General features: G+C 49.8%; 1 protein-coding gene across 1 annotated transcript in view; it reads left to right on the forward strand.

Annotated features, from left to right (window-relative positions):
* Positions 1 to 18,363, forward strand: part of PARP10 (poly(ADP-ribose) polymerase family member 10) — a 103,769-nt gene that overhangs the window by 67,011 nt on the left and 18,395 nt on the right. Inside the window, exons 8-9 of the mRNA XM_072131863.1 lie at positions 7,751 to 8,595; positions 8,686 to 8,860. Coding sequence (XP_071987964.1) covers positions 7,751 to 8,595; positions 8,686 to 8,860 — 1,020 coding nt within the window. The remainder of the gene's footprint in view (positions 1 to 7,750; positions 8,596 to 8,685; positions 8,861 to 18,363) is intronic.

Here is an 18,363-nt window from a genome sequence, read left to right on the forward strand (position 1 = left end):
AGAAGGCCTGATGGACGAGGATCACTCCCTGGTGAGACAGCAGGAGAAGGCCTGATGGACGGGGATCACTCCCTGGTGAGAAATCAGGAGAATGCCTGATGGACGGGGGTCACTCCCTGTTGAGACAGAAGGAGAAGGCCCGATGGACGGGGATCACTCTCGGGTGAGACAGCAGGAGAAGGCCTGATGGACGGGGATCACTCCCTGGTGAGACAGCAGGAGAAGGCCTGATGGACGGGGATCACTCTTGGGTGAGACATCAGGAGAATGCCTGATGGACGAGGATCACTCCCTGGTGAGACAGCAGGAGAAGGCCTGATGGACGGGGATCACTCCCTGGTGAGACAGCAGGAGAAGGCCTGATGGACGGGGATCACTCTCGGGTGAGACAGCAGGAGAAGGCCTGACAGACGGGGATCACTCCCTGGTGAGAAAGCAGGAGAAGGCTTGATGGACAGGGATCACTCCCTGGTGAGACAGCAGGAGAAGGCCTGATGGACGAGGATCACTCCCTGGTGAGACAGCAGGAGAAGGCTTGATGGACGGGGATCACGCCCTGGTGAGACAGCAGGAGAAGGCCTGATGGACGAGGATCACTCCCTGGTGAGACAGCAGGAGAAGGCCTGATGGACAGGGATCACTCCCTGGTGAGACAGCAGGAGAAGGCCTGATGGACGAGGATCACTCCCTATTGAGACAGCAGGAGAAGGCCTGATGGACGGGGATCACATTTGGGTGAGACATCAGGAGAAGGCCTGATGGACGGGGGTCACTCCCTGTTGAGACAGAAGGAGAAGGCCCGATGGACAGGGATCACTCTCGGGTGAGACAGCAGGAGAAGGCCTGATGGACGGGGATCACTCCCTGGTGAGACAGCAGGAGAAGGCCTGATGGACGGGGATCACTCTTGGGTGAGACATCAGGAGAATGCCTGATGGACGAGGATCACTCCCTGGTGAGACAGCAGGAGAAGGCCTGATGGACGGGGATCACTCCCTGGTGAGACAGCAGGAGAAGGCCTGATGGACGGGGATTACTCCCTGTTGAGACAGCAGGAGAAGGCCCGATGGACCGGGATCACTCCCTGGTGAGACATCAGGAGAAGGCCTGATGGACGGGGATCACTCTTTGGTGAGACATCAGGAGCAGGCCTGATGGATGGGGGTCACTCCCTGGTGAGACAGCAGGAGAAGGCCTGATGGACGAGGATCACTCTCGGGTGAGACAGCAGGAGAAGGCCTGATGGACGAGGATCACTCCCTGGTGAGACAGCAGGAGAAGGCCTGATGGACGAGGATCACTCCCTGGTGAGACAGCAGGAGAAGGCCTGATGGACGGGGATCACTCTTGGGTGAGACATCAGGAGAAGGCCTGATGGACGGGGGTCACTCCCTGTTGAGACAGAAGGAGAAGGCCCGATGGACAGGGATCACTCTCGGGTGAGACAGCAGGAGAAGGCCTGATGGACGGGGATCACTCCCTGTTGAGACAGCAGGAGAAGGCCTGATGGACGGGGATCACTCTTGGGTGAGACATCAGGAGAATGCCTGATGGATGAGGATCACTCCCTGGTGAGACAGCAGGAGAAGGCCTGATGGACGGGGATCACTCCCTGGTGAGACAGCAGGAGAAGGCCTGATGGACGGGGATCACTCCCTGTTGAGACAGCAGGAGAAGGCCCGATGGACCGGGATCACTCCCTGGTGAGACATCAGGAGAAGGCCTGATGGACGGGGATCACTCTTGGGTGAGACATCAGGAGCAGGCCTGATGGATGGGGGTCACTCCCTGGTGAGACAGCAGGAGAAGGCCTGATGGACGAGGATCACTCTCGGGTGAGACAGCAGGAGAAGGCCTGATGGACGAGGATCACTCCCTGGTGAGACAGCAGGAGAAGGCCTGATGGACGGGGATCACTCCCTGGTGAGACAGCAGGAGAAGGCCTGATGGACGGGGATCACTCTTGGGTGAGACATTAGGAGCAGGCCTGATGGATGGGGGTCACTCCCTGGTGAGACAGCAGGAGAAGGCCTGATGGACGAGGATCACTCCCTGGTGAGACAGCAGGAGAAGGCCTGATGGACGGGGATCACTCCCTGGTGAGAAAGCAGGAGAAGGCCTGATGGACGGGGATCACTCCCTGGTGAGACAGCAGGAGAAGGCCTGATGGACGGGGATCACTCCCTGGTGAGACAGCAGGAGAAGGCCTGATGGACGGGGATTACTCCCTGGTGAGACAGCAGGAGAAGGCCCGATGGACGGGGATCACTCCCAGGTGAGACAGCAGGAGAAGGCCTGATGGACGAGGATCACTCCCTGGTGAGACAGCAGGAGAAGGTCTGATGGACGAGGATCACTCCCTGGTGAGACAGCAGGAGAAGGCCTGATGGACGGGGATCACTCTCGGGTGAGACAGCAGGAGAAGGCCTGATGGACGGGGATCACTCTCGGGTGAGACAGCAGGAGAAGGCCTGATGGACGGGGATCACTCCCTGGTGAGACAGCAGGAGAAGGCCTGATGGACGGGTATTACTCCCTGGTGAGACAGCAGGGGAAGGCCCGATGGACGGGGATCACTCCCTGGTGAGACAGCAGGAGAAGGCCTGATGGATGGGGATCACTCTCAGGTGAGACAGCAGGAGAAGGCCTGATGGATGGGGATCACTCTCAGGTGAGACAGCAGGAGAAGGCCTGATGGACGGGGATCACTCCCTGGTGAGACAGCAGGAGAAGGCCTGATGGACGAGGATCACTCCTGGTGAGACAGCAGGAGAAGGCCTGACAGACGGGGATCACTCTCAGGTGAGACTGCAGGAGAAGGCCTGATGGAAGGGGATCACTCCCTGGTGAAACAGCAGGAGAAGGCCTGACAGACGGGGATCACTACCTGGTGAGACAGCAGGAGAAGGCCTGATGGACGGGGATCACTCTCGGGTGAGACAGCAGGAGAAGACCTGATGGACGGGGATCACTCTCGGGTGAGACAGCAGGAGATGCTCCTTTATATACACATTATTCTGCACATTGGGACTCATTTACTTATTTTCCCACTGGAGATCCTGCATGTGTCGCTTCCCCCCTCAGGTCCCCAGAGCTCCTGGTGCATGTAAGTGCATTGTCCGTGTATAATGCGCTGTGCGGGAAGTCACTAAGATCCTGCCCCCGATATCCTGCGCGTCGCTTCCCCGCTCAGGTCCCTGGAGTTCACCTTCTTCTTCCTGGTGCATGTAAGTGCATTGTCCATGTATAATGTGCTGTGCGGGGAGTCACTAAGATCCTGCCCCGATATCCTGCATGTGTCGCTTCCCTGCTCAGGTCCCCGGAGTTCACCTTCTTCTTCCTGGTGCATGTAAGTGCATTGTCCGTGTATAATGCGCTGTGCGGGGAGTCACTAAGATCCTGCACCCGATATCCTGCATGTGTCACTTCCCCGCTCAGGTCCCTGGAGTTCACCTTCTTCTTCCTGGTGCATGTAAGTGCATTGTCCGTGTATAATGCGCTGTGCGGGGAGTCACTAAGATCCTGCGCCCGATATCCTGCATGTGCCGCTTCCCCGCTCAGGTCCCCGGAATTCACCTTCTTCTTCCTGGTGCATGTAAGTGCATTGTCCATGTACAATGCGCTGTGCGGGGAGTCACTAAGATCATGCGCCCGATATCCTGCATGTGTCACTTCCCCGCTCAGGTCCCCGGAGTTCACCTTCTTCTTCCTGGTGCATGTAAGTGCATTGTCCATGTATCATGCGCTGTGCAGGGAGTCACTAAGATCCTGCGCCCGATATCCTGCATGTGTCACTTCCCCGCTCAGGTCCCCAGAGTTCACCTTCTTCTTCCTGGTGCATGTAAGTGCATTGTCCGTGTATAATGCGCTGTGCGGGGAGTCACTAAGATCCTGCACCCGATATCTTGCGTGTGTCGCTTCCCCGCTCAGGTCCCCGGAGTTCACCTTCTTCTTACTGGTGCATGTAAGTGCACTGTCCGTGTATAATGCGCTGTGCGGGGAGTCACTAAGATCCTGTGCCCGATATCCTGCGTGTGTCGCTTCCCCGCTCAGGTCCCTGGAGTTCACCTTCTTCTTCCTGGTACATGTAAGTGCATTGTCCGTGTATAATGCGCTGTGCGGGGAGTCACTAAGATCCTGCACCCGATATCCTGCATGTGTCGCTTCCCCGCTCAGGTCCCCAGAGTTGACCTTCTTCTTACTGGTGCATGTAAGTGCACTGTCCGTGTATAATGCGCTGTGCAGGGAGTCACTAAGATCCTACGCCCAATATCCTGCATGTGTCGCTTCCCCGCTCAGGTCCCCAGAGTTCACCTTCTTCTTCCTGGTGCATGTAAGTGCATTGTCCGTGTATAATGCGCTGTGCGGGGAGTCACTAAGATCCTGCACCCGATATCCTGCATGTGTCGCTTCCCCGTTCAGGTCCCCAGAGTTCACCTTCTTCTTCCTGGTGCATGTAAGTGCATTGTCCGTGTATAATGCGCTGTGCGGGGAGTCACTAAGATCCTGCGCCCGATATCCTGCATGTGTCGCTTCCCCGCTCAGGTCCCCGGAGTTTACCTTCTTTTTCCTGATATATGTAAGTGCATTGTCCGTGTATAATGTGCTGTGCGGGGAGTCACTAAGATCGTGCGCCCGATATCCTGCATGTGTCGCTTCCCCGCTCAGGTCCCCAGAGTTCACCTTCTTCTTCCTGGTGCATGTAAGTGCATTGTCTGTGTATAATGTGCTGTGCGGGGAGTCACTAAGATCCTGCGCCCCGATATCCTGCGTGTGTCGCTTCCCCGCTCAGGTCCCCGGAGTTCACCTTCTTCTTCCTGGTGCATGTAAGTGCATTGTCCGTGTATAATGCGCTGTGCAGGGAGTTACTAAGATCCTGCACCCGATATCCTGCATGTGTCACTTCCCCGCTCAGGTCCCCAGAGTTCACCTTCTTCTTCCTAGTGCATGTAAGTGCATTGTCTGTGTATAATGTGCTGTGCGGGGAGTCACTAAGATCCTGCGCCCCGATATCCTGCGTGTGTCGCTTCCCCGCTCAGGTCCCCGGAGTTCACCTTCTTCTTACTGGTGCATGTAAGTGCACTGTCCGTGTATAATGCGCTGTGCGGGGAGTCACTAAGATCCTGTGCCCGATATCCTGCGTGTGTCGCTTCCCCGCTCAGGTCCCTGGAGTTCACCTTCTTCTTCCTGGTGCATGTAAGTGCACTGTCCGTGTATAATGCGCTGTGCAGGGAGTCACTAAGATCCTACGCCCAATATCCTGCATGTGTCGCTTCCCCGCTCAGGTCCCCAGAGTTCACCTTCTTCTTCCTGGTGCATGTAAGTGCATTGTCCGTGTATAATGCGCTGTGCGGGGAGTCACTAAGATCCTGCATCCGATATCCTGCATGTGTCGCTTCCCCGCTCAGGTCCCCGGGGTTTACCTTCTTTTTCCTGATATATGTAAGTGCATTGTCCGTGTATAATGCGCTGTGCGGGGAGTCACTAAGATCCTGCGTCCGATATCCTGCATGTGTCACTTCCCCGCTCAGGTCCCCGGAGTTTACCTTCTTTTCTTGGTGCATGTAAGTGCATTGTCTGTGTATAATGCGCTCTGCGGGGAGTCACTAAGATCCTGCACCCGATATCCTGCATGTGTCACTTCCCCGCTCAGGTCCCCGGAGTTCACCTTCTTCTTCCTGGTGCATGTAAGTGCATTGTCTGTGTATAATGCGCTGTGCGGGGAGTCACTAAGATCCTGCACCCGATATCCTGCATGTGTCGCTTCCCCGCTCAGATCCCCAGAGTTCACCTTCTTCTTCCTGGTGCATGTAAGTGCATTGTCCGTGTATAATGCGCTGTGCGGGGAGTCACTAAGATCCTGCACCCGATATCCTGCATGTGTCGGTTCCCCGCTCAGGTCCCTGGAGTTCACCTTCTTCTTCCTGGTGCATGTAAGTGCATTGTCCGTGTATAATGTGCTCTGCGAGGAGTCACTAAGATCCTGCGCCCGATATCCTGCATGTGTCACTTCCCCGCTCAGGTCCCCGGAGTTCACCTTCTTCTTCCTGGTGCATGTAAGTGCATTGTCCGTGTATAATGCGCTGTGCGGGGAGTCACTAAGATCCTGCACCTGATATCCTGCATGTGTCGCTTCCCCGCTCAGGTCCCCAGAGTTCACCTTCTTCTTCCTGGTGCATGTAAGTGCATTGTCCGTGTATAATGCGCTGTGCGGGGAGTCACTAAGATCCTGCACCTGATATCCTGCATGTGTCGCTTCCCCGCTCAGGTCCCCGGAGTTCACCTTCTTCTTCCTGGTGCATGTAAGTGCATTGTCCGTGTTTAATGCGCTGTGCGGGGAGTCACTAAGATCCTGCACCCGATATCCTGCATGTGTCACTTCCCCGCTCAGGTCCCTGGAGTTCACCTTCTTCTTCCTGGTGCATGTAAGTGCATTGTCTGTGTATAATGCGCTGTGCGGGGAGTCACTAAGATCCTGCACCCGATATCCTGCATGTGTCACTTCCCCGCACAGGTCCCTGGAGTTCACCTTCTTCCTGGTGCATGTAAGTGCATTGTCCATGTATAATGCGCTGTGCGGGGAGTCACTAAGATCCTGCACCCGATATCCTGCACGTGTCGCTTCCCCGCTCAGGTCCCCAGAGTTCACCTTCTTCTTCCTGGTGCATGTATGTGCATTGGCCGTGTATAATGCGCTGTGCGAGGAGTCACTAAGATCCTGCACCCGATATCCTGCATGTGTCGCTTCCCCGCTCAGGTCCCCAGAGTTCACCTTCTTCTTCCTGGTGCATGTAAGTGCTTCGGCTTGCAACACTATTTGAATGTTAAATCCTGTGTTAAAATTGTGTCACATGGAAGCAGAGCAGCTGCGCAATAAAATAATTGCATGCGCCAATATTCCGGCACAGACACTTAAATACCTGTGCAAGCCGTGTAATCCCCCAGAAAGGTCCACAGCTCGACAAAACTGAGCAGCACGACCCCTTAGTAAATGAGCCCCAGTGTGCAGGGGAATGTGTAGATAACAGTGCACATCTGCCACATAAAAAATGGTGCAGAGGAGGAAGAGGACGGCAGAAGGTCTGGACTAGGCGCTCAGCAATGTCCATCTGATCCATAGAGATGAATAGAGCAGCAGGAACATGCACAGCTGCCTGCTCCACTCAACCCCTTGAGCGACACAGGGTCCAACGGAAGCACCTCAGACCCCAGTTCTTGAGATCTGTGGGACCACCACTGATCAGCAAGTTAACTTGATTGGTGGGAAAACCCCTTAAAAACAATTCTCATTGGTTAACAGGTAAACCCTCCCTTCCCAGGCAAATATTATACAGCTGCGTTAACAGTTGTAGACAGTAGATGGCGCACAGAGGTGATCAGGCTTTATGGACGGATACCCACCTAATAGGAGCAATATTTCGCAATGACTGCTTTGGCAGGGCTGTTACATGTGTGCGGGTTATGAGGAATCATGTCTTCCTGTGTCTTACTGCCCTCCGTTATTGCTGTCTTCTATATACACGTTAAAGATCTCTGTGCCCTCTATGCCTCAGCTCTATATGAAGAAGCAGAGATATCAGTCATCAGCCATTATAGAAAGTCTCTACCGTGCCCCCAACTGGTGGTCTCCATTAATCCTGCTGCCATGTCCCCCCCCCCCCCGGGGCTTGTGTATGTGATGCTTTTTGGGGTAATCCTGAGTATCTGGATTTGTAACCTTTATCAGTTTTTTTTAATTATTTCTCCTCAGAGGACATAAAGGCATTTGCTTCTCTTCTGAAGACATCACAGGGTGAAGAAGACAAAGGAAAAATTATGGCCACAAGCAGCGAATTAAACCTAAAGCCAGAAGACGAGGACCTAGATCTATACACCGACTCCCCTGAGGACGAGGAGCTGGAGCAGGTGTGCAAGATGTCAAGAGATGAGTTCCAGAATAGAGAACTGGATGAAGAAGCACAGCTGCTCCTAGCCATCCAGATGTCCATGGACACCCGAGGCGCAGCAATGGAGGATGAGGACCTCCAGCGAGCTCTACAACAATCTCTGAGGGATCAAGACTTTCAGGAGGAAGAGGTTCCTTTACAAAGAGCACTTGAAATGTCTCTGAGACATCCATGGGCTGATGATGGGACATCTTCTGCTCAAGAGGAAGTTGGAGATGAAATGGCAAAAGCCTTGGACATTGCTCAACTAACAGTCCTGGCAGGAGATGAGACCAGCCTTGTGGTGGCATGTGCTGCCCTTCGGAAGGCCATATCAGGAAACCTGAGCACCATGACCCTGGATGGAGTCCACAACTTCCCACGTAAAATGGAGATCCTGAGCTCTCTGGAGAAGAAGCACCAGGTGACAATCACAGAGTATGATGGCCAGGTGCACATACAGGGATTCTTACAACAGCCTCAGAGATGCCAGGAGGAACTGTCCCAAATCCTGAAGGCACTACATGTGGGCGACCGGCTCGTGACTCTACAGCCACAGCAGATGGCAGTTCTCATCCCTGTGGCCGAGACCTCAGAAGAATACACCAGAGTGGTCCGTCCCTTCCTCAGCACATTATATGAACAAACATCTGACACTGAGGTCCTTCAGGTAAGTCTCCATGTGATGCGCCTGGATCTATAGGTTACATGTAACAGTCCATACACCACATTCTATATTATATGTATTGGGCTTCTTCAGGTGCAAAAGGTGCAAAACCCTCTGCTGTACAACCAATACCAGCTGAAAAAGCAAAGCCTGCGGAGACGGAGCCCCCAGACGGCCATCGAGAGGACCCTTTACCATGGAACCACAGAAGATGGAGCCAAGGAAATCTGTCACCAGGGATTCAACCGCAGCTTCTGTGGAAAAAATGGTAAATCTCCTCGTACACTCCTCACTCTTCATAGTCTCTCCCTCTTACTCCTTTATCTTCTCCTCGTACACTCCTCACTCTTCATAGTCTCTCCCTCTTACTCCTTTATCTTCTCCTCGTACTCTCCTCACTCTTCATAGTCTCTCCCTCTTACTCCTTTATCTTCTCCTCGTACACTCCTCACTCTTCATAGTCTCTCCCTCATCCTCCTTTATCTTCTCCTCGTACTCTCCTCACTCTTCATAGTCTCTCCCTCATCCTCCTTTATCTTCTCCTCGTACACTCCTCACTCTTCATAATCTCTCCCTCTTACTCCTTTATCTTCTCCTCGTACTCTCCTCACTCTTCATAGTCTCTCCCTCATCCTCCTTTATCTTCTCCTCGTACTCTCCTCACTCTTCATAGTCTCTCCCTCATCCTCCTTTATCTTCTCCTCGTACTCTCCTCACTCTTCATAGTCTCTCCCTCATCCTCCTTTATCTTCTCCTCGTACTCTCCTCACTCTTCATAGTCTCTCCCTCATCCTCCTTTATCTTCTCCTCGTACACTCCTCACTCTTCATAATCTCTCCCTCTTACTCCTTTATCTTCTCCTCGTACTCTCCTCACTCTTCATAGTCTCTGCCTCATCCTCCTTTATCTTCTCCTTGTACACTCCTCACTCTTCATAGTCTCTCCCTCTTACTCCTTTATCTTCTCCTCGTACACTCCTCACTCTTCATAGTCTCTCCCTCTTACTCCTTTATCTTCTCCTCGTACACTCCTCACTCTTCATAGTCTCTCCCTCTTACTCCTTTATCATCTCCTCCTACACTCTTCACTCCTCGTACACTCCTCACTCTTCATAGTCTCTCACTCTCACTCCTTTATCTTCTCCTCGTACACTCCTCACTCTTCATAGTCTCTCCCTCTTACTCCTTTATCTTCTCCTCGTACTCTCCTCACTCTTCATAGTCTCTCCCTCATCCTCCTTTATCTTCTCCTCGTACTCTCCTCACTCTTCATAGTCTCTCCCTCATCCTCCTTTATCTTCTCCTCGTACTCTCCTCACTCTTCATAGTCTCTCCCTCATCCTCCTTTATCTTCTCCTCGTACACTCCTCACTCTTCATAATCTCTCCCTATTACTCCTTTATCTTCTCCTCGTACTCTCCTCACTCTTCATAGTCTCTCCCTCATCCTCCTTTATCTTCTCCTCATACTCTCCTCACTCTTCATAGTCTCTGCCTCATCCTCCTTTATCTTCTCCTTGTACACTCCTCACTCTTCATAGTCTCTCCCTCTTACTCCTTTATCTTCTCCTCGTACACTCCTCACTCTTCATAGTCTCTCCCTCTTACTCCTTTATCTTCTCCTCGTACACTCCTCACTCTTCATAGTCTCTCCCTCTTACTCCTTTATCATCTCCTCGTACACTCCTCACTCTTCATAGTCTCTCCCTCTTACTCCTTTATCTTCTCCTCTTACACTCCTCACTCCTTGTACACTCCTCACTCTTCATAGTCTCTCCCTCTTACTCCTTTATCTTCTCCTCCTACACTCCTCACTCCTTGTACACTCCTCACTCTTCATAGTCTCTCCCTCTTACTCCTTTATCATCTCCTCGTACACTCCTCACTCTTCATAGTCTCTCCCTCTTACTCCTTTATCTTCTCCTCCTACACTCTTCACTCCTCGTACACTCCTCACTCTTCATAGTCTCTCACTCTCACTCCTTTATCTTCTCCTCGTACACTCCTCACTCTTCATAGTCTCTCCCTCTTACTCCTTTATCTTCTCCTCTTACACTCCTCACTCCTTGTACACTCCTCACTCTTCATAGTCTCTCCCTCTTACTCCTTTATCTTCTCCTCCTACACTCCTCACTCCTTGTACACTCCTCACTCTTCATATTCTCTCCCTCATCCTCCTTTATCTTCTCCTTGTACACTCCTCACTCTTCATAGTCTCTCCCTCATCCTCCTTTATCTTCTCCTCGTACAATCCTCACTCTTCATAGTCTCTCCCTCTTACTCCTTTATCTTCTCCTCGTACACTCCTCACTCTTCATAGTCTCTCCCTCTTACTCCTTTATCTTCTCCTCGTACTCTCCTCACTCTTCATGTTCTCTCACTCTCACTCCTTTATCTTCTCCTCGTACACTCCTCACTCTTCATAGTCTCTCCCTCTTACTCCTTTATCTTCTCCTCGTACTCTCCTCACTCTTCATAGTCTCTCCCTCTTACTCCTTTATCTTCTTCTCGTACACTCCTCACTCTTCATAGTCTCTCCCTCTTACTCCTTTATCTTCTCCTCCTACACTCCTCACTCCTCATATTCTCTCACTCTCACTCCTTTATCTTCTCCTCGTACACTCTTCACTCCTCGTACACTCCTCACTCTTCATAGTCTCTCACTCTCACTCCTTTATCTTCTCCTCGTACACTCCTCACTCTTCATAGTCTCTCCCTCTTACTCCTTTATCTTCTCCTCCTACACTCCTCACTCCTTGTACACTCCTCACTCTTCATAGTCTCTCCCTCTTACTCCTTTATCTTCTCCTCCTACACTCCTCACTCCTTGTACACTCCTCACTCTTCATATTCTCTCCCTCATCCTCCTTTATCTTCTCCTTGTACACTCCTCACTCTTCATAGTCTCTCCCTCATCCTCCTTTATCTTCTCCTCGTACACTCCTCACTCTTCATATTCTCTCCCTCTTACACCTTTATCTTCTCCTCGTACACTCCTCACTCTTCATATTCTCTCCCTCATCCTCCTTTATCTTCTCCTCGTACACTGCTCACTCTTCATAGTCTCTCCCTCTTACTCCTTTATCTTCTCCTCGTACACTCCTCACTCTTCATGTTCTCTCACTCTCATTCCTTTATCTTCTCCTCGTACACTCCTCACTCTTCATAGTCTCTCCCTCTTACTCCTTTATCTTCTCCTCGTACTCTCCTCACTCTTCATAGTCTCTCCCTCTTACTCCTTTATCTTCTTCTCGTACACTCCTCACTCTTCATAGTCTCTCCCTCTTACTCCTTTATCTTCTCCTCCTACACTCCTCACTCCTCATATTCTCTCACTCTCACTCCTTTATCTTCTCCTCGTACACTCCTCACTCTTCATAGTCTCTCCCTCATCCTTCTTTATCTTCTCCTCGTACACTCCTCACTCTTCATAGTCTCTCCCTCTTACTCCTTTATCTTCTCCTCGTACACTCCTTACTCTTCATAGTCTCTCCCTCATCCTTCTTTATCTTCTCCTCGTACACTCCTCACTCTTCATAGTCTCTCCCTCTTACTCCTTTATCTTCTCCTCGTACACTCCTCACTCTTCATAGTCTCTCCCTCATCCTCCTTTATCTTCTCCTCGTACACTCCTCACTCTTCATAGTCTCTCCCTCATCCTTCTTTATCTTCTCCTCGTACACTCCTCACTCCTCATAGTCTCTCCCTCTTACTCCTTTATCTTATCGTCGTACACTCCTCACTCCTCATAGTCTCTCCCTCTTACTCCTTTATCTTCTCCTCGTACACTCCTCACTCTTCATAGACGCTCCCTCTTACTCCTTTATCTTCTCCTCGTACACTCCTCACTCTTCATAGTCTCTCCCTCTTACTCCTTTATCTTCTCCTCGTACACTCCTCACTCTTCATAGTCTCTCCCTCATCCTCCTTTATCTTCTCCTCGTACACTCCTCACTCTTCATAGACGCTCCCTCTTACTCCTTTATCTTGTCCTCGTACACTCCTCACTCTTCATATTCTCTCACTCTTACTCCTTTATCTTCTCCTCGTACACTCCTCACTCTTCATATTCTCTCACTCTCACTCCTTTATCTTGTCCTCGTACACTCCTCACTCTTCATATTCTCTCACTCTCACTCCTTTATCTTCTCCTCGTACACTCCTCACTCTTCATAGTCTCTCCCTCATCCTTCTTTATCTTCTCCTCGTACACTCCTCACTCTTCATAGTCTCTCCCTCTTACTCCTTTATCTTCTCCTCGTACACTCCTCACTCCTCATAGTCTCTCCCTCTTACTCCTTTATCTTATCGTCGTACACTCCTCACTCCTCATAGTCTCTCCCTCTTACTCCTTTATCTTCTCCTCGTACACTCCTCACTCTTCATAGTCTCTCCCTCATCCTTCTTTATCTTCTCCTCGTACACTCCTCACTCTTCATAGTCTCTCACTCTCACTCCTTTATCTTCTCCTCGTACACTCCTCACTCTTCATAGACGCTCCCTCTTACTCCTTTATCTTCTCCTCCTACACTCCTCACTCCTCATAGTCTCTCCCTCATCCTCCTTTATCTTCTCCTCATACACTCCTCACTCTTCATATTCTCTCCCTCATCCTCCTTTATCTTCTCCTCGTACACTCCTCACTCTTCATAGTCTCTCCCTCATCCTCCTTTATCTTCTCCTCGTACACTCCTCACTCTTCATGTTCTCTCACTCCTTTATCTTCTCCTCGTACACTCCTCACTCTTCATAGTCTCTCCCTCTTACTCCTTTATCTTCTCCTCGTACACTCCTCACTCTTCATAGTTTCTCCCTCTTCCTGCTTTATCTTCTCCTCGTACACTCCTCACTCTTCATAGTCTCTCCCTCTTACTCCTTTATCTTCTCCTCGTAAACTCCTCACTCTTCATAGTCTCTCCCTCTTACTCCTTTATCTTCTCCTCGTACACTCCTCACTCTTCATAGTCTCTCCCTCTTACTCCTTTATCTTCTCCTCGTACACTCCTCACTCTTCATAGTCTCTCCCTCTTACTCCTTTATCTTCTCTTCGTACACTCCTCACTCTTCATAGTCTCTCACTCTCACTCCTTTATCTTCTCTTCGTACACTCCTCACTCCTCATAGTCTCTCCCTCTTACTCCTTTATCTTATCCTCGTACACTCCTCACTCCTCATAGTCTCTCACTCTCACTCCTTTATCTTCTCCTCGTACACGCCTCACTCTTCATAGTCTCTCACTCTCACTCCTTTATCTTCTCCTCGTACACTCCTCACTCTTCATAGTCTCTCCCTCATCCTCCTTTATCTTCTCCTCGTACACTCCTCACTCTTCATAGACGCTCCCTCTTACTCCTTTATCTTCTCCTCGTACACTCCTCACTCTTCATAGTCTCTCCCTCTTACTCCTTTATCTTCTCCTCGAACACTCCTCACTCTTCATAGTCTCTCCCTCATCCTCCTTTATCTTCTCCTCGTACACTCCTCACTCTTCATAGACGCTCCCTCTTACTCCTTTATCTTGTCCTCGTACACTCCTCACTCTTCATATTCTCTCACTCTTACTCCTTTATCTTCTCCTCGTACACTCCTCACTCTTCATATTCTCTCACTCTCACTCCTTTATCTTGTCCTCGTACACTCCTCACTCTTCATATTCTCTCACTCTCACTCCTTTATCTTCTCCTCGTACACTCCTCACTCTTCATAGTCTCTCCCTCATCCTTCTTTATCTTCTCCTCGTACACTCCTCACTCTTCATAGTCTCTCCCTCTTACTCCTTTATCTTCTCCTCGTACACTCCTCACTCCTCATAGTCTCTCCCTCTTACTCCTTTATCTTATCGTCGTACACTCCTCACTCCTCATAGTCTCTCCCTCTTACTCCTTTATCTTCTCCTCGTACACTCCTCACTCTTCATAGTCTCTCCCTCATCCTTCTTTATCTTCTCCTCGTACACTCCTCACTCTTCATAGTCTCTCACTCTCACTCCTTTATCTTCTCCTCGTACACTCCTCACTCTTCATAGACGCTCCCTCTTACTCCTTTATCTTCTCCTCCTACACTCCTCACTCCTCATAGTCTCTCCCTCATCCTCCTTTATCTTCTCCTCATACACTCCTCACTCTTCATATTCTCTCCCTCATCCTCCTTTATCTTCTCCTCGTACACTCCTCACTCTTCATAGTCTCTCCCTCATCCTCCTTTATCTTCTCCTCGTACACTCCTCACTCTTCATGTTCTCTCACTCCTTTATCTTCTCCTCGTACACTCCTCACTCTTCATAGTCTCTCCCTCTTACTCCTTTATCTTCTCCTCGTACACTCCTCACTCTTCATAGTTTCTCCCTCTTCCTGCTTTATCTTCTCCTCGTACACTCCTCACTCTTCATAGTCTCTCCCTCTTACTCCTTTATCTTCTCCTCGTACACTCCTCACTCTTCATAGTCTCTCCCTCTTACTCCTTTATCTTCTCCTCGTACACTCCTCACTCTTCATAGTCTCTCCCTCTTACTCCTTTATCTTCTCCTCGTACACTCCTCACTCTTCATAGTCTCTCCCTCTTACTCCTTTATCTTCTCTTCGTACACTCCTCACTCTTCATAGTCTCTCCCTCTTACTCCTTTATCTTCTCCTCGTACACTCCTCACTCTTCATAGTCTCTCACTCTCACTCCTTTATCTTCTCTTCGTACACTCCTCACTCCTCATAGTCTCTCCCTCTTACTCCTTTATCTTATCCTCGTACACTCCTCACTCCTCATAGTCTCTCACTCTCACTCCTTTATCTTCTCCTCGTACACGCCTCACTCTTCATAGTCTCTCCCTCATCCTCCTTTATCTTCTCCTCGTACTCTCCTCACTCTTCATAGTCTCTCACTCTCACTCCTTTATCTTCTCCTCGTACACTCCTCACTCTTCATAGTCTCTCCCTCATCCTCCTTTATCTTCTCCTCGTACACTCCTCACTCTTCATAGTCTCTCCCTCTTACTCCTTTATCTTCTCCTCCTACACTCCTCACTCCTTGTACACTCCTCACTCTTCATAGTCTCTCACTCTCACTCCGTTATCTTCTCTTCGTACACTCCTCACTCTTCATATTCTCTCCCTCTTCCTCCTTTATCTTCTCCTTGTACACTCCTCACTCTTCATAGTCTCTCCCTCATCCTCCTTTATCTTCTCCTCGTACACTCCTCACTCTTCATAGTCACTCCCTCTTACTCCTTTATCTTCTCCTCGTACACTCCTCACTCTTCATAGTCTCTCCCTCATCCTCCTTTATCTTCTCCTCGTACTCTCCTCACTCTTCATAGTCTCTCCCTCATCCTCCTTTATCTTCTCCTCGTACACTCCTCACTCTTCATAATCTCTCCCTCTTACTCCTTTATCTTCTCCTCGTACTCTCCTCACTCTTCATAGTCTCTCCCTCATCCTCCTTTATCTTCTCCTCGTACTCTCCTCACTCTTCATAGTCTCTGCCTCATCCTCCTTTATCTTCTCCTTGTACACTCCTCACTCTTCATAGTCTCTCCCTCTTACTCCTTTATCTTCTCCTCGTACACTCCTCACTCTTCATAGTCTCTCCCTCTTACTCCTTTATCTTCTCCTCGTACACTCCTCACTCTTCATAGTCTCTCCCTCTTACTCCTTTATCATCTCCTCCTACACTCTTCACTCCTCGTACACTCCTCACTCTTCATAGTCTCTCACTCTCACTCCTTTATCTTCTCCTCGTACACTCCTCACTCTTCATAGTCTCTCCCTCTTACTCCTTTATCTTCTCCTCCTACACTCCTCACTCCTTGTACACTCCTCACTCTTCATAGTCTCTCCCTCTTACTCCTTTATCTTCTCCTCCTACACTCCTCACTCCTTGTACACTCCTCACTCTTCATATTCTCTCCCTCATCCTCCTTTATCTTCTCCTTGTACACTCCTCACTCTTCATAGTCTCTCCCTCATCCTCCTTTATCTTCTCCTCGTACAATCCTCACTCTTCATAGTCTCTCCCTCTTACTCCTTTATCTTCTCCTCGTACACTCCTCACTCTTCATGTTCTCTCACTCTCACTCCTTTATCTTCTCCTCGTACACTCCTCACTCTTCATAGTCTCTCCCTCTTACTCCTTTATCTTCTCCTCGTACTCTCCTCACTCTTCATAGTCTCTCCCTCTTACTCCTTTATCTTCTTCTCGTACACTCCTCACTCTTCATAGTCACTCCCTCTTACTCCTTTATCTTCTCCTCGTACACTCCTCACTCTTCATAGTCTCTCCCTCTTACTCCTTTATCTTCTCCTCCTACACTCCTCACTCCTCATATTCTCTCACTCTCACTCCTTTATCTTCTCCTCGTACACTCCTCACTCTTCATAGTCTCTCCCTCATCCTTCTTTATCTTCTCCTCGTACACTCCTCACTCTTCATAGTCTCTCCCTCTTACTCCTTTATCTTCTCCTCGTACACTCCTCACTCCTCATAGTCTCTCCCTCTTACTCCTTTATCATCTCCTCCTACACTCTTCACTCCTCGTACACTCCTCACTCTTCATAGTCTCTCACTCTCACTCCTTTATCTTCTCCTCGTACACTCCTCACTCTTCATAGTCTCTCCCTCTTACTCCTTTATCTTCTCCTCCTACACTCCTCACTCCTTGTACACTCCTCACTCTTCATAGTCTCTCCCTCTTACTCCTTTATCTTCTCCTCCTACACTCCTCACTCCTTGTACACTCCTCACTCTTCATATTCTCTCCCTCATCCTCCTTTATCTTCTCCTTGTACACTCCTCACTCTTCATAGTCTCTCCCTCATCCTCCTTTATCTTCTCCTCGTACAATCCTCACTCTTCATAGTCTCTCCCTCTTACTCCTTTATCTTCTCCTCGTACACTCCTCACTCTTCATGTTCTCTCACTCTCACTCCTTTATCTTCTCCTCGTACACTCCTCACTCTTCATAGTCTCTCCCTCTTACTCCTTTATCTTCTCCTCGTACTCTCCTCACTCTTCATAGTCTCTCCCTCTTACTCCTTTATCTTCTTCTCGTACACTCCTCACTCTTCATAGTCTCTCCCTCTTACTCCTTTATCTTCTCCTCCTACACTCCTCACTCCTCATATTCTCTCACTCTCACTCCTTTATCTTCTCCTCGTACACTCCTCACTCTTCATAGTCTCTCCCTCATCCTTCTTTATCTTCTCCTCGTACACTCCTCACTCTTCATAGTCTCTCCCTCTTACTCCTTTATCTTCTCCTCGTACACTCCTCACTCCTCATAGTCTCTCCCTCTTACTCCTTTATCTTATCGTCGTACACTCCTCACTCCTCATAGTCTCTCCCTCTTACTCCTTTATCTTCTCCTCGTACACGCCTTACTCTTCATAGTCTCTCACTCTCACTCCTTTATCTTCTCCTCGTACACTCCTCACTCTTCATAGTCTCTCCCTCATCCTCCTTTATCTTCTCCTCGTACACTCCTCACTCTTCATAGACGCTCCCTCTTACTCCTTTATCTTCTCCTCATACACTCCTCACTCTTCATAGTCTCTCCCTCTTACTCCTTTATCTTCTCCTCGTACACTCCTCACTCTTCATAGTCTCTCCCTCATCCTCCTTTATCTTCTCCTCGTACACTCCTCACTCTTCATAGACGCTCCCTCTTACTCCTTTATCTTGTCCTCGTACACTCCTCACTCTTCATATTCTCTCACTCTTACTCCTTTATCTTCTCCTCGTACACTCCTCACTCTTCATATTCTCTCACTCTCACTCCTTTATCT

Source organism: Engystomops pustulosus, unplaced genomic scaffold, assembly GCF_040894005.1.
Source record: "Engystomops pustulosus unplaced genomic scaffold, aEngPut4.maternal MAT_SCAFFOLD_157, whole genome shotgun sequence".
Classification (NCBI taxonomy): Eukaryota; Metazoa; Chordata; class Amphibia; order Anura; family Leptodactylidae; genus Engystomops; species Engystomops pustulosus.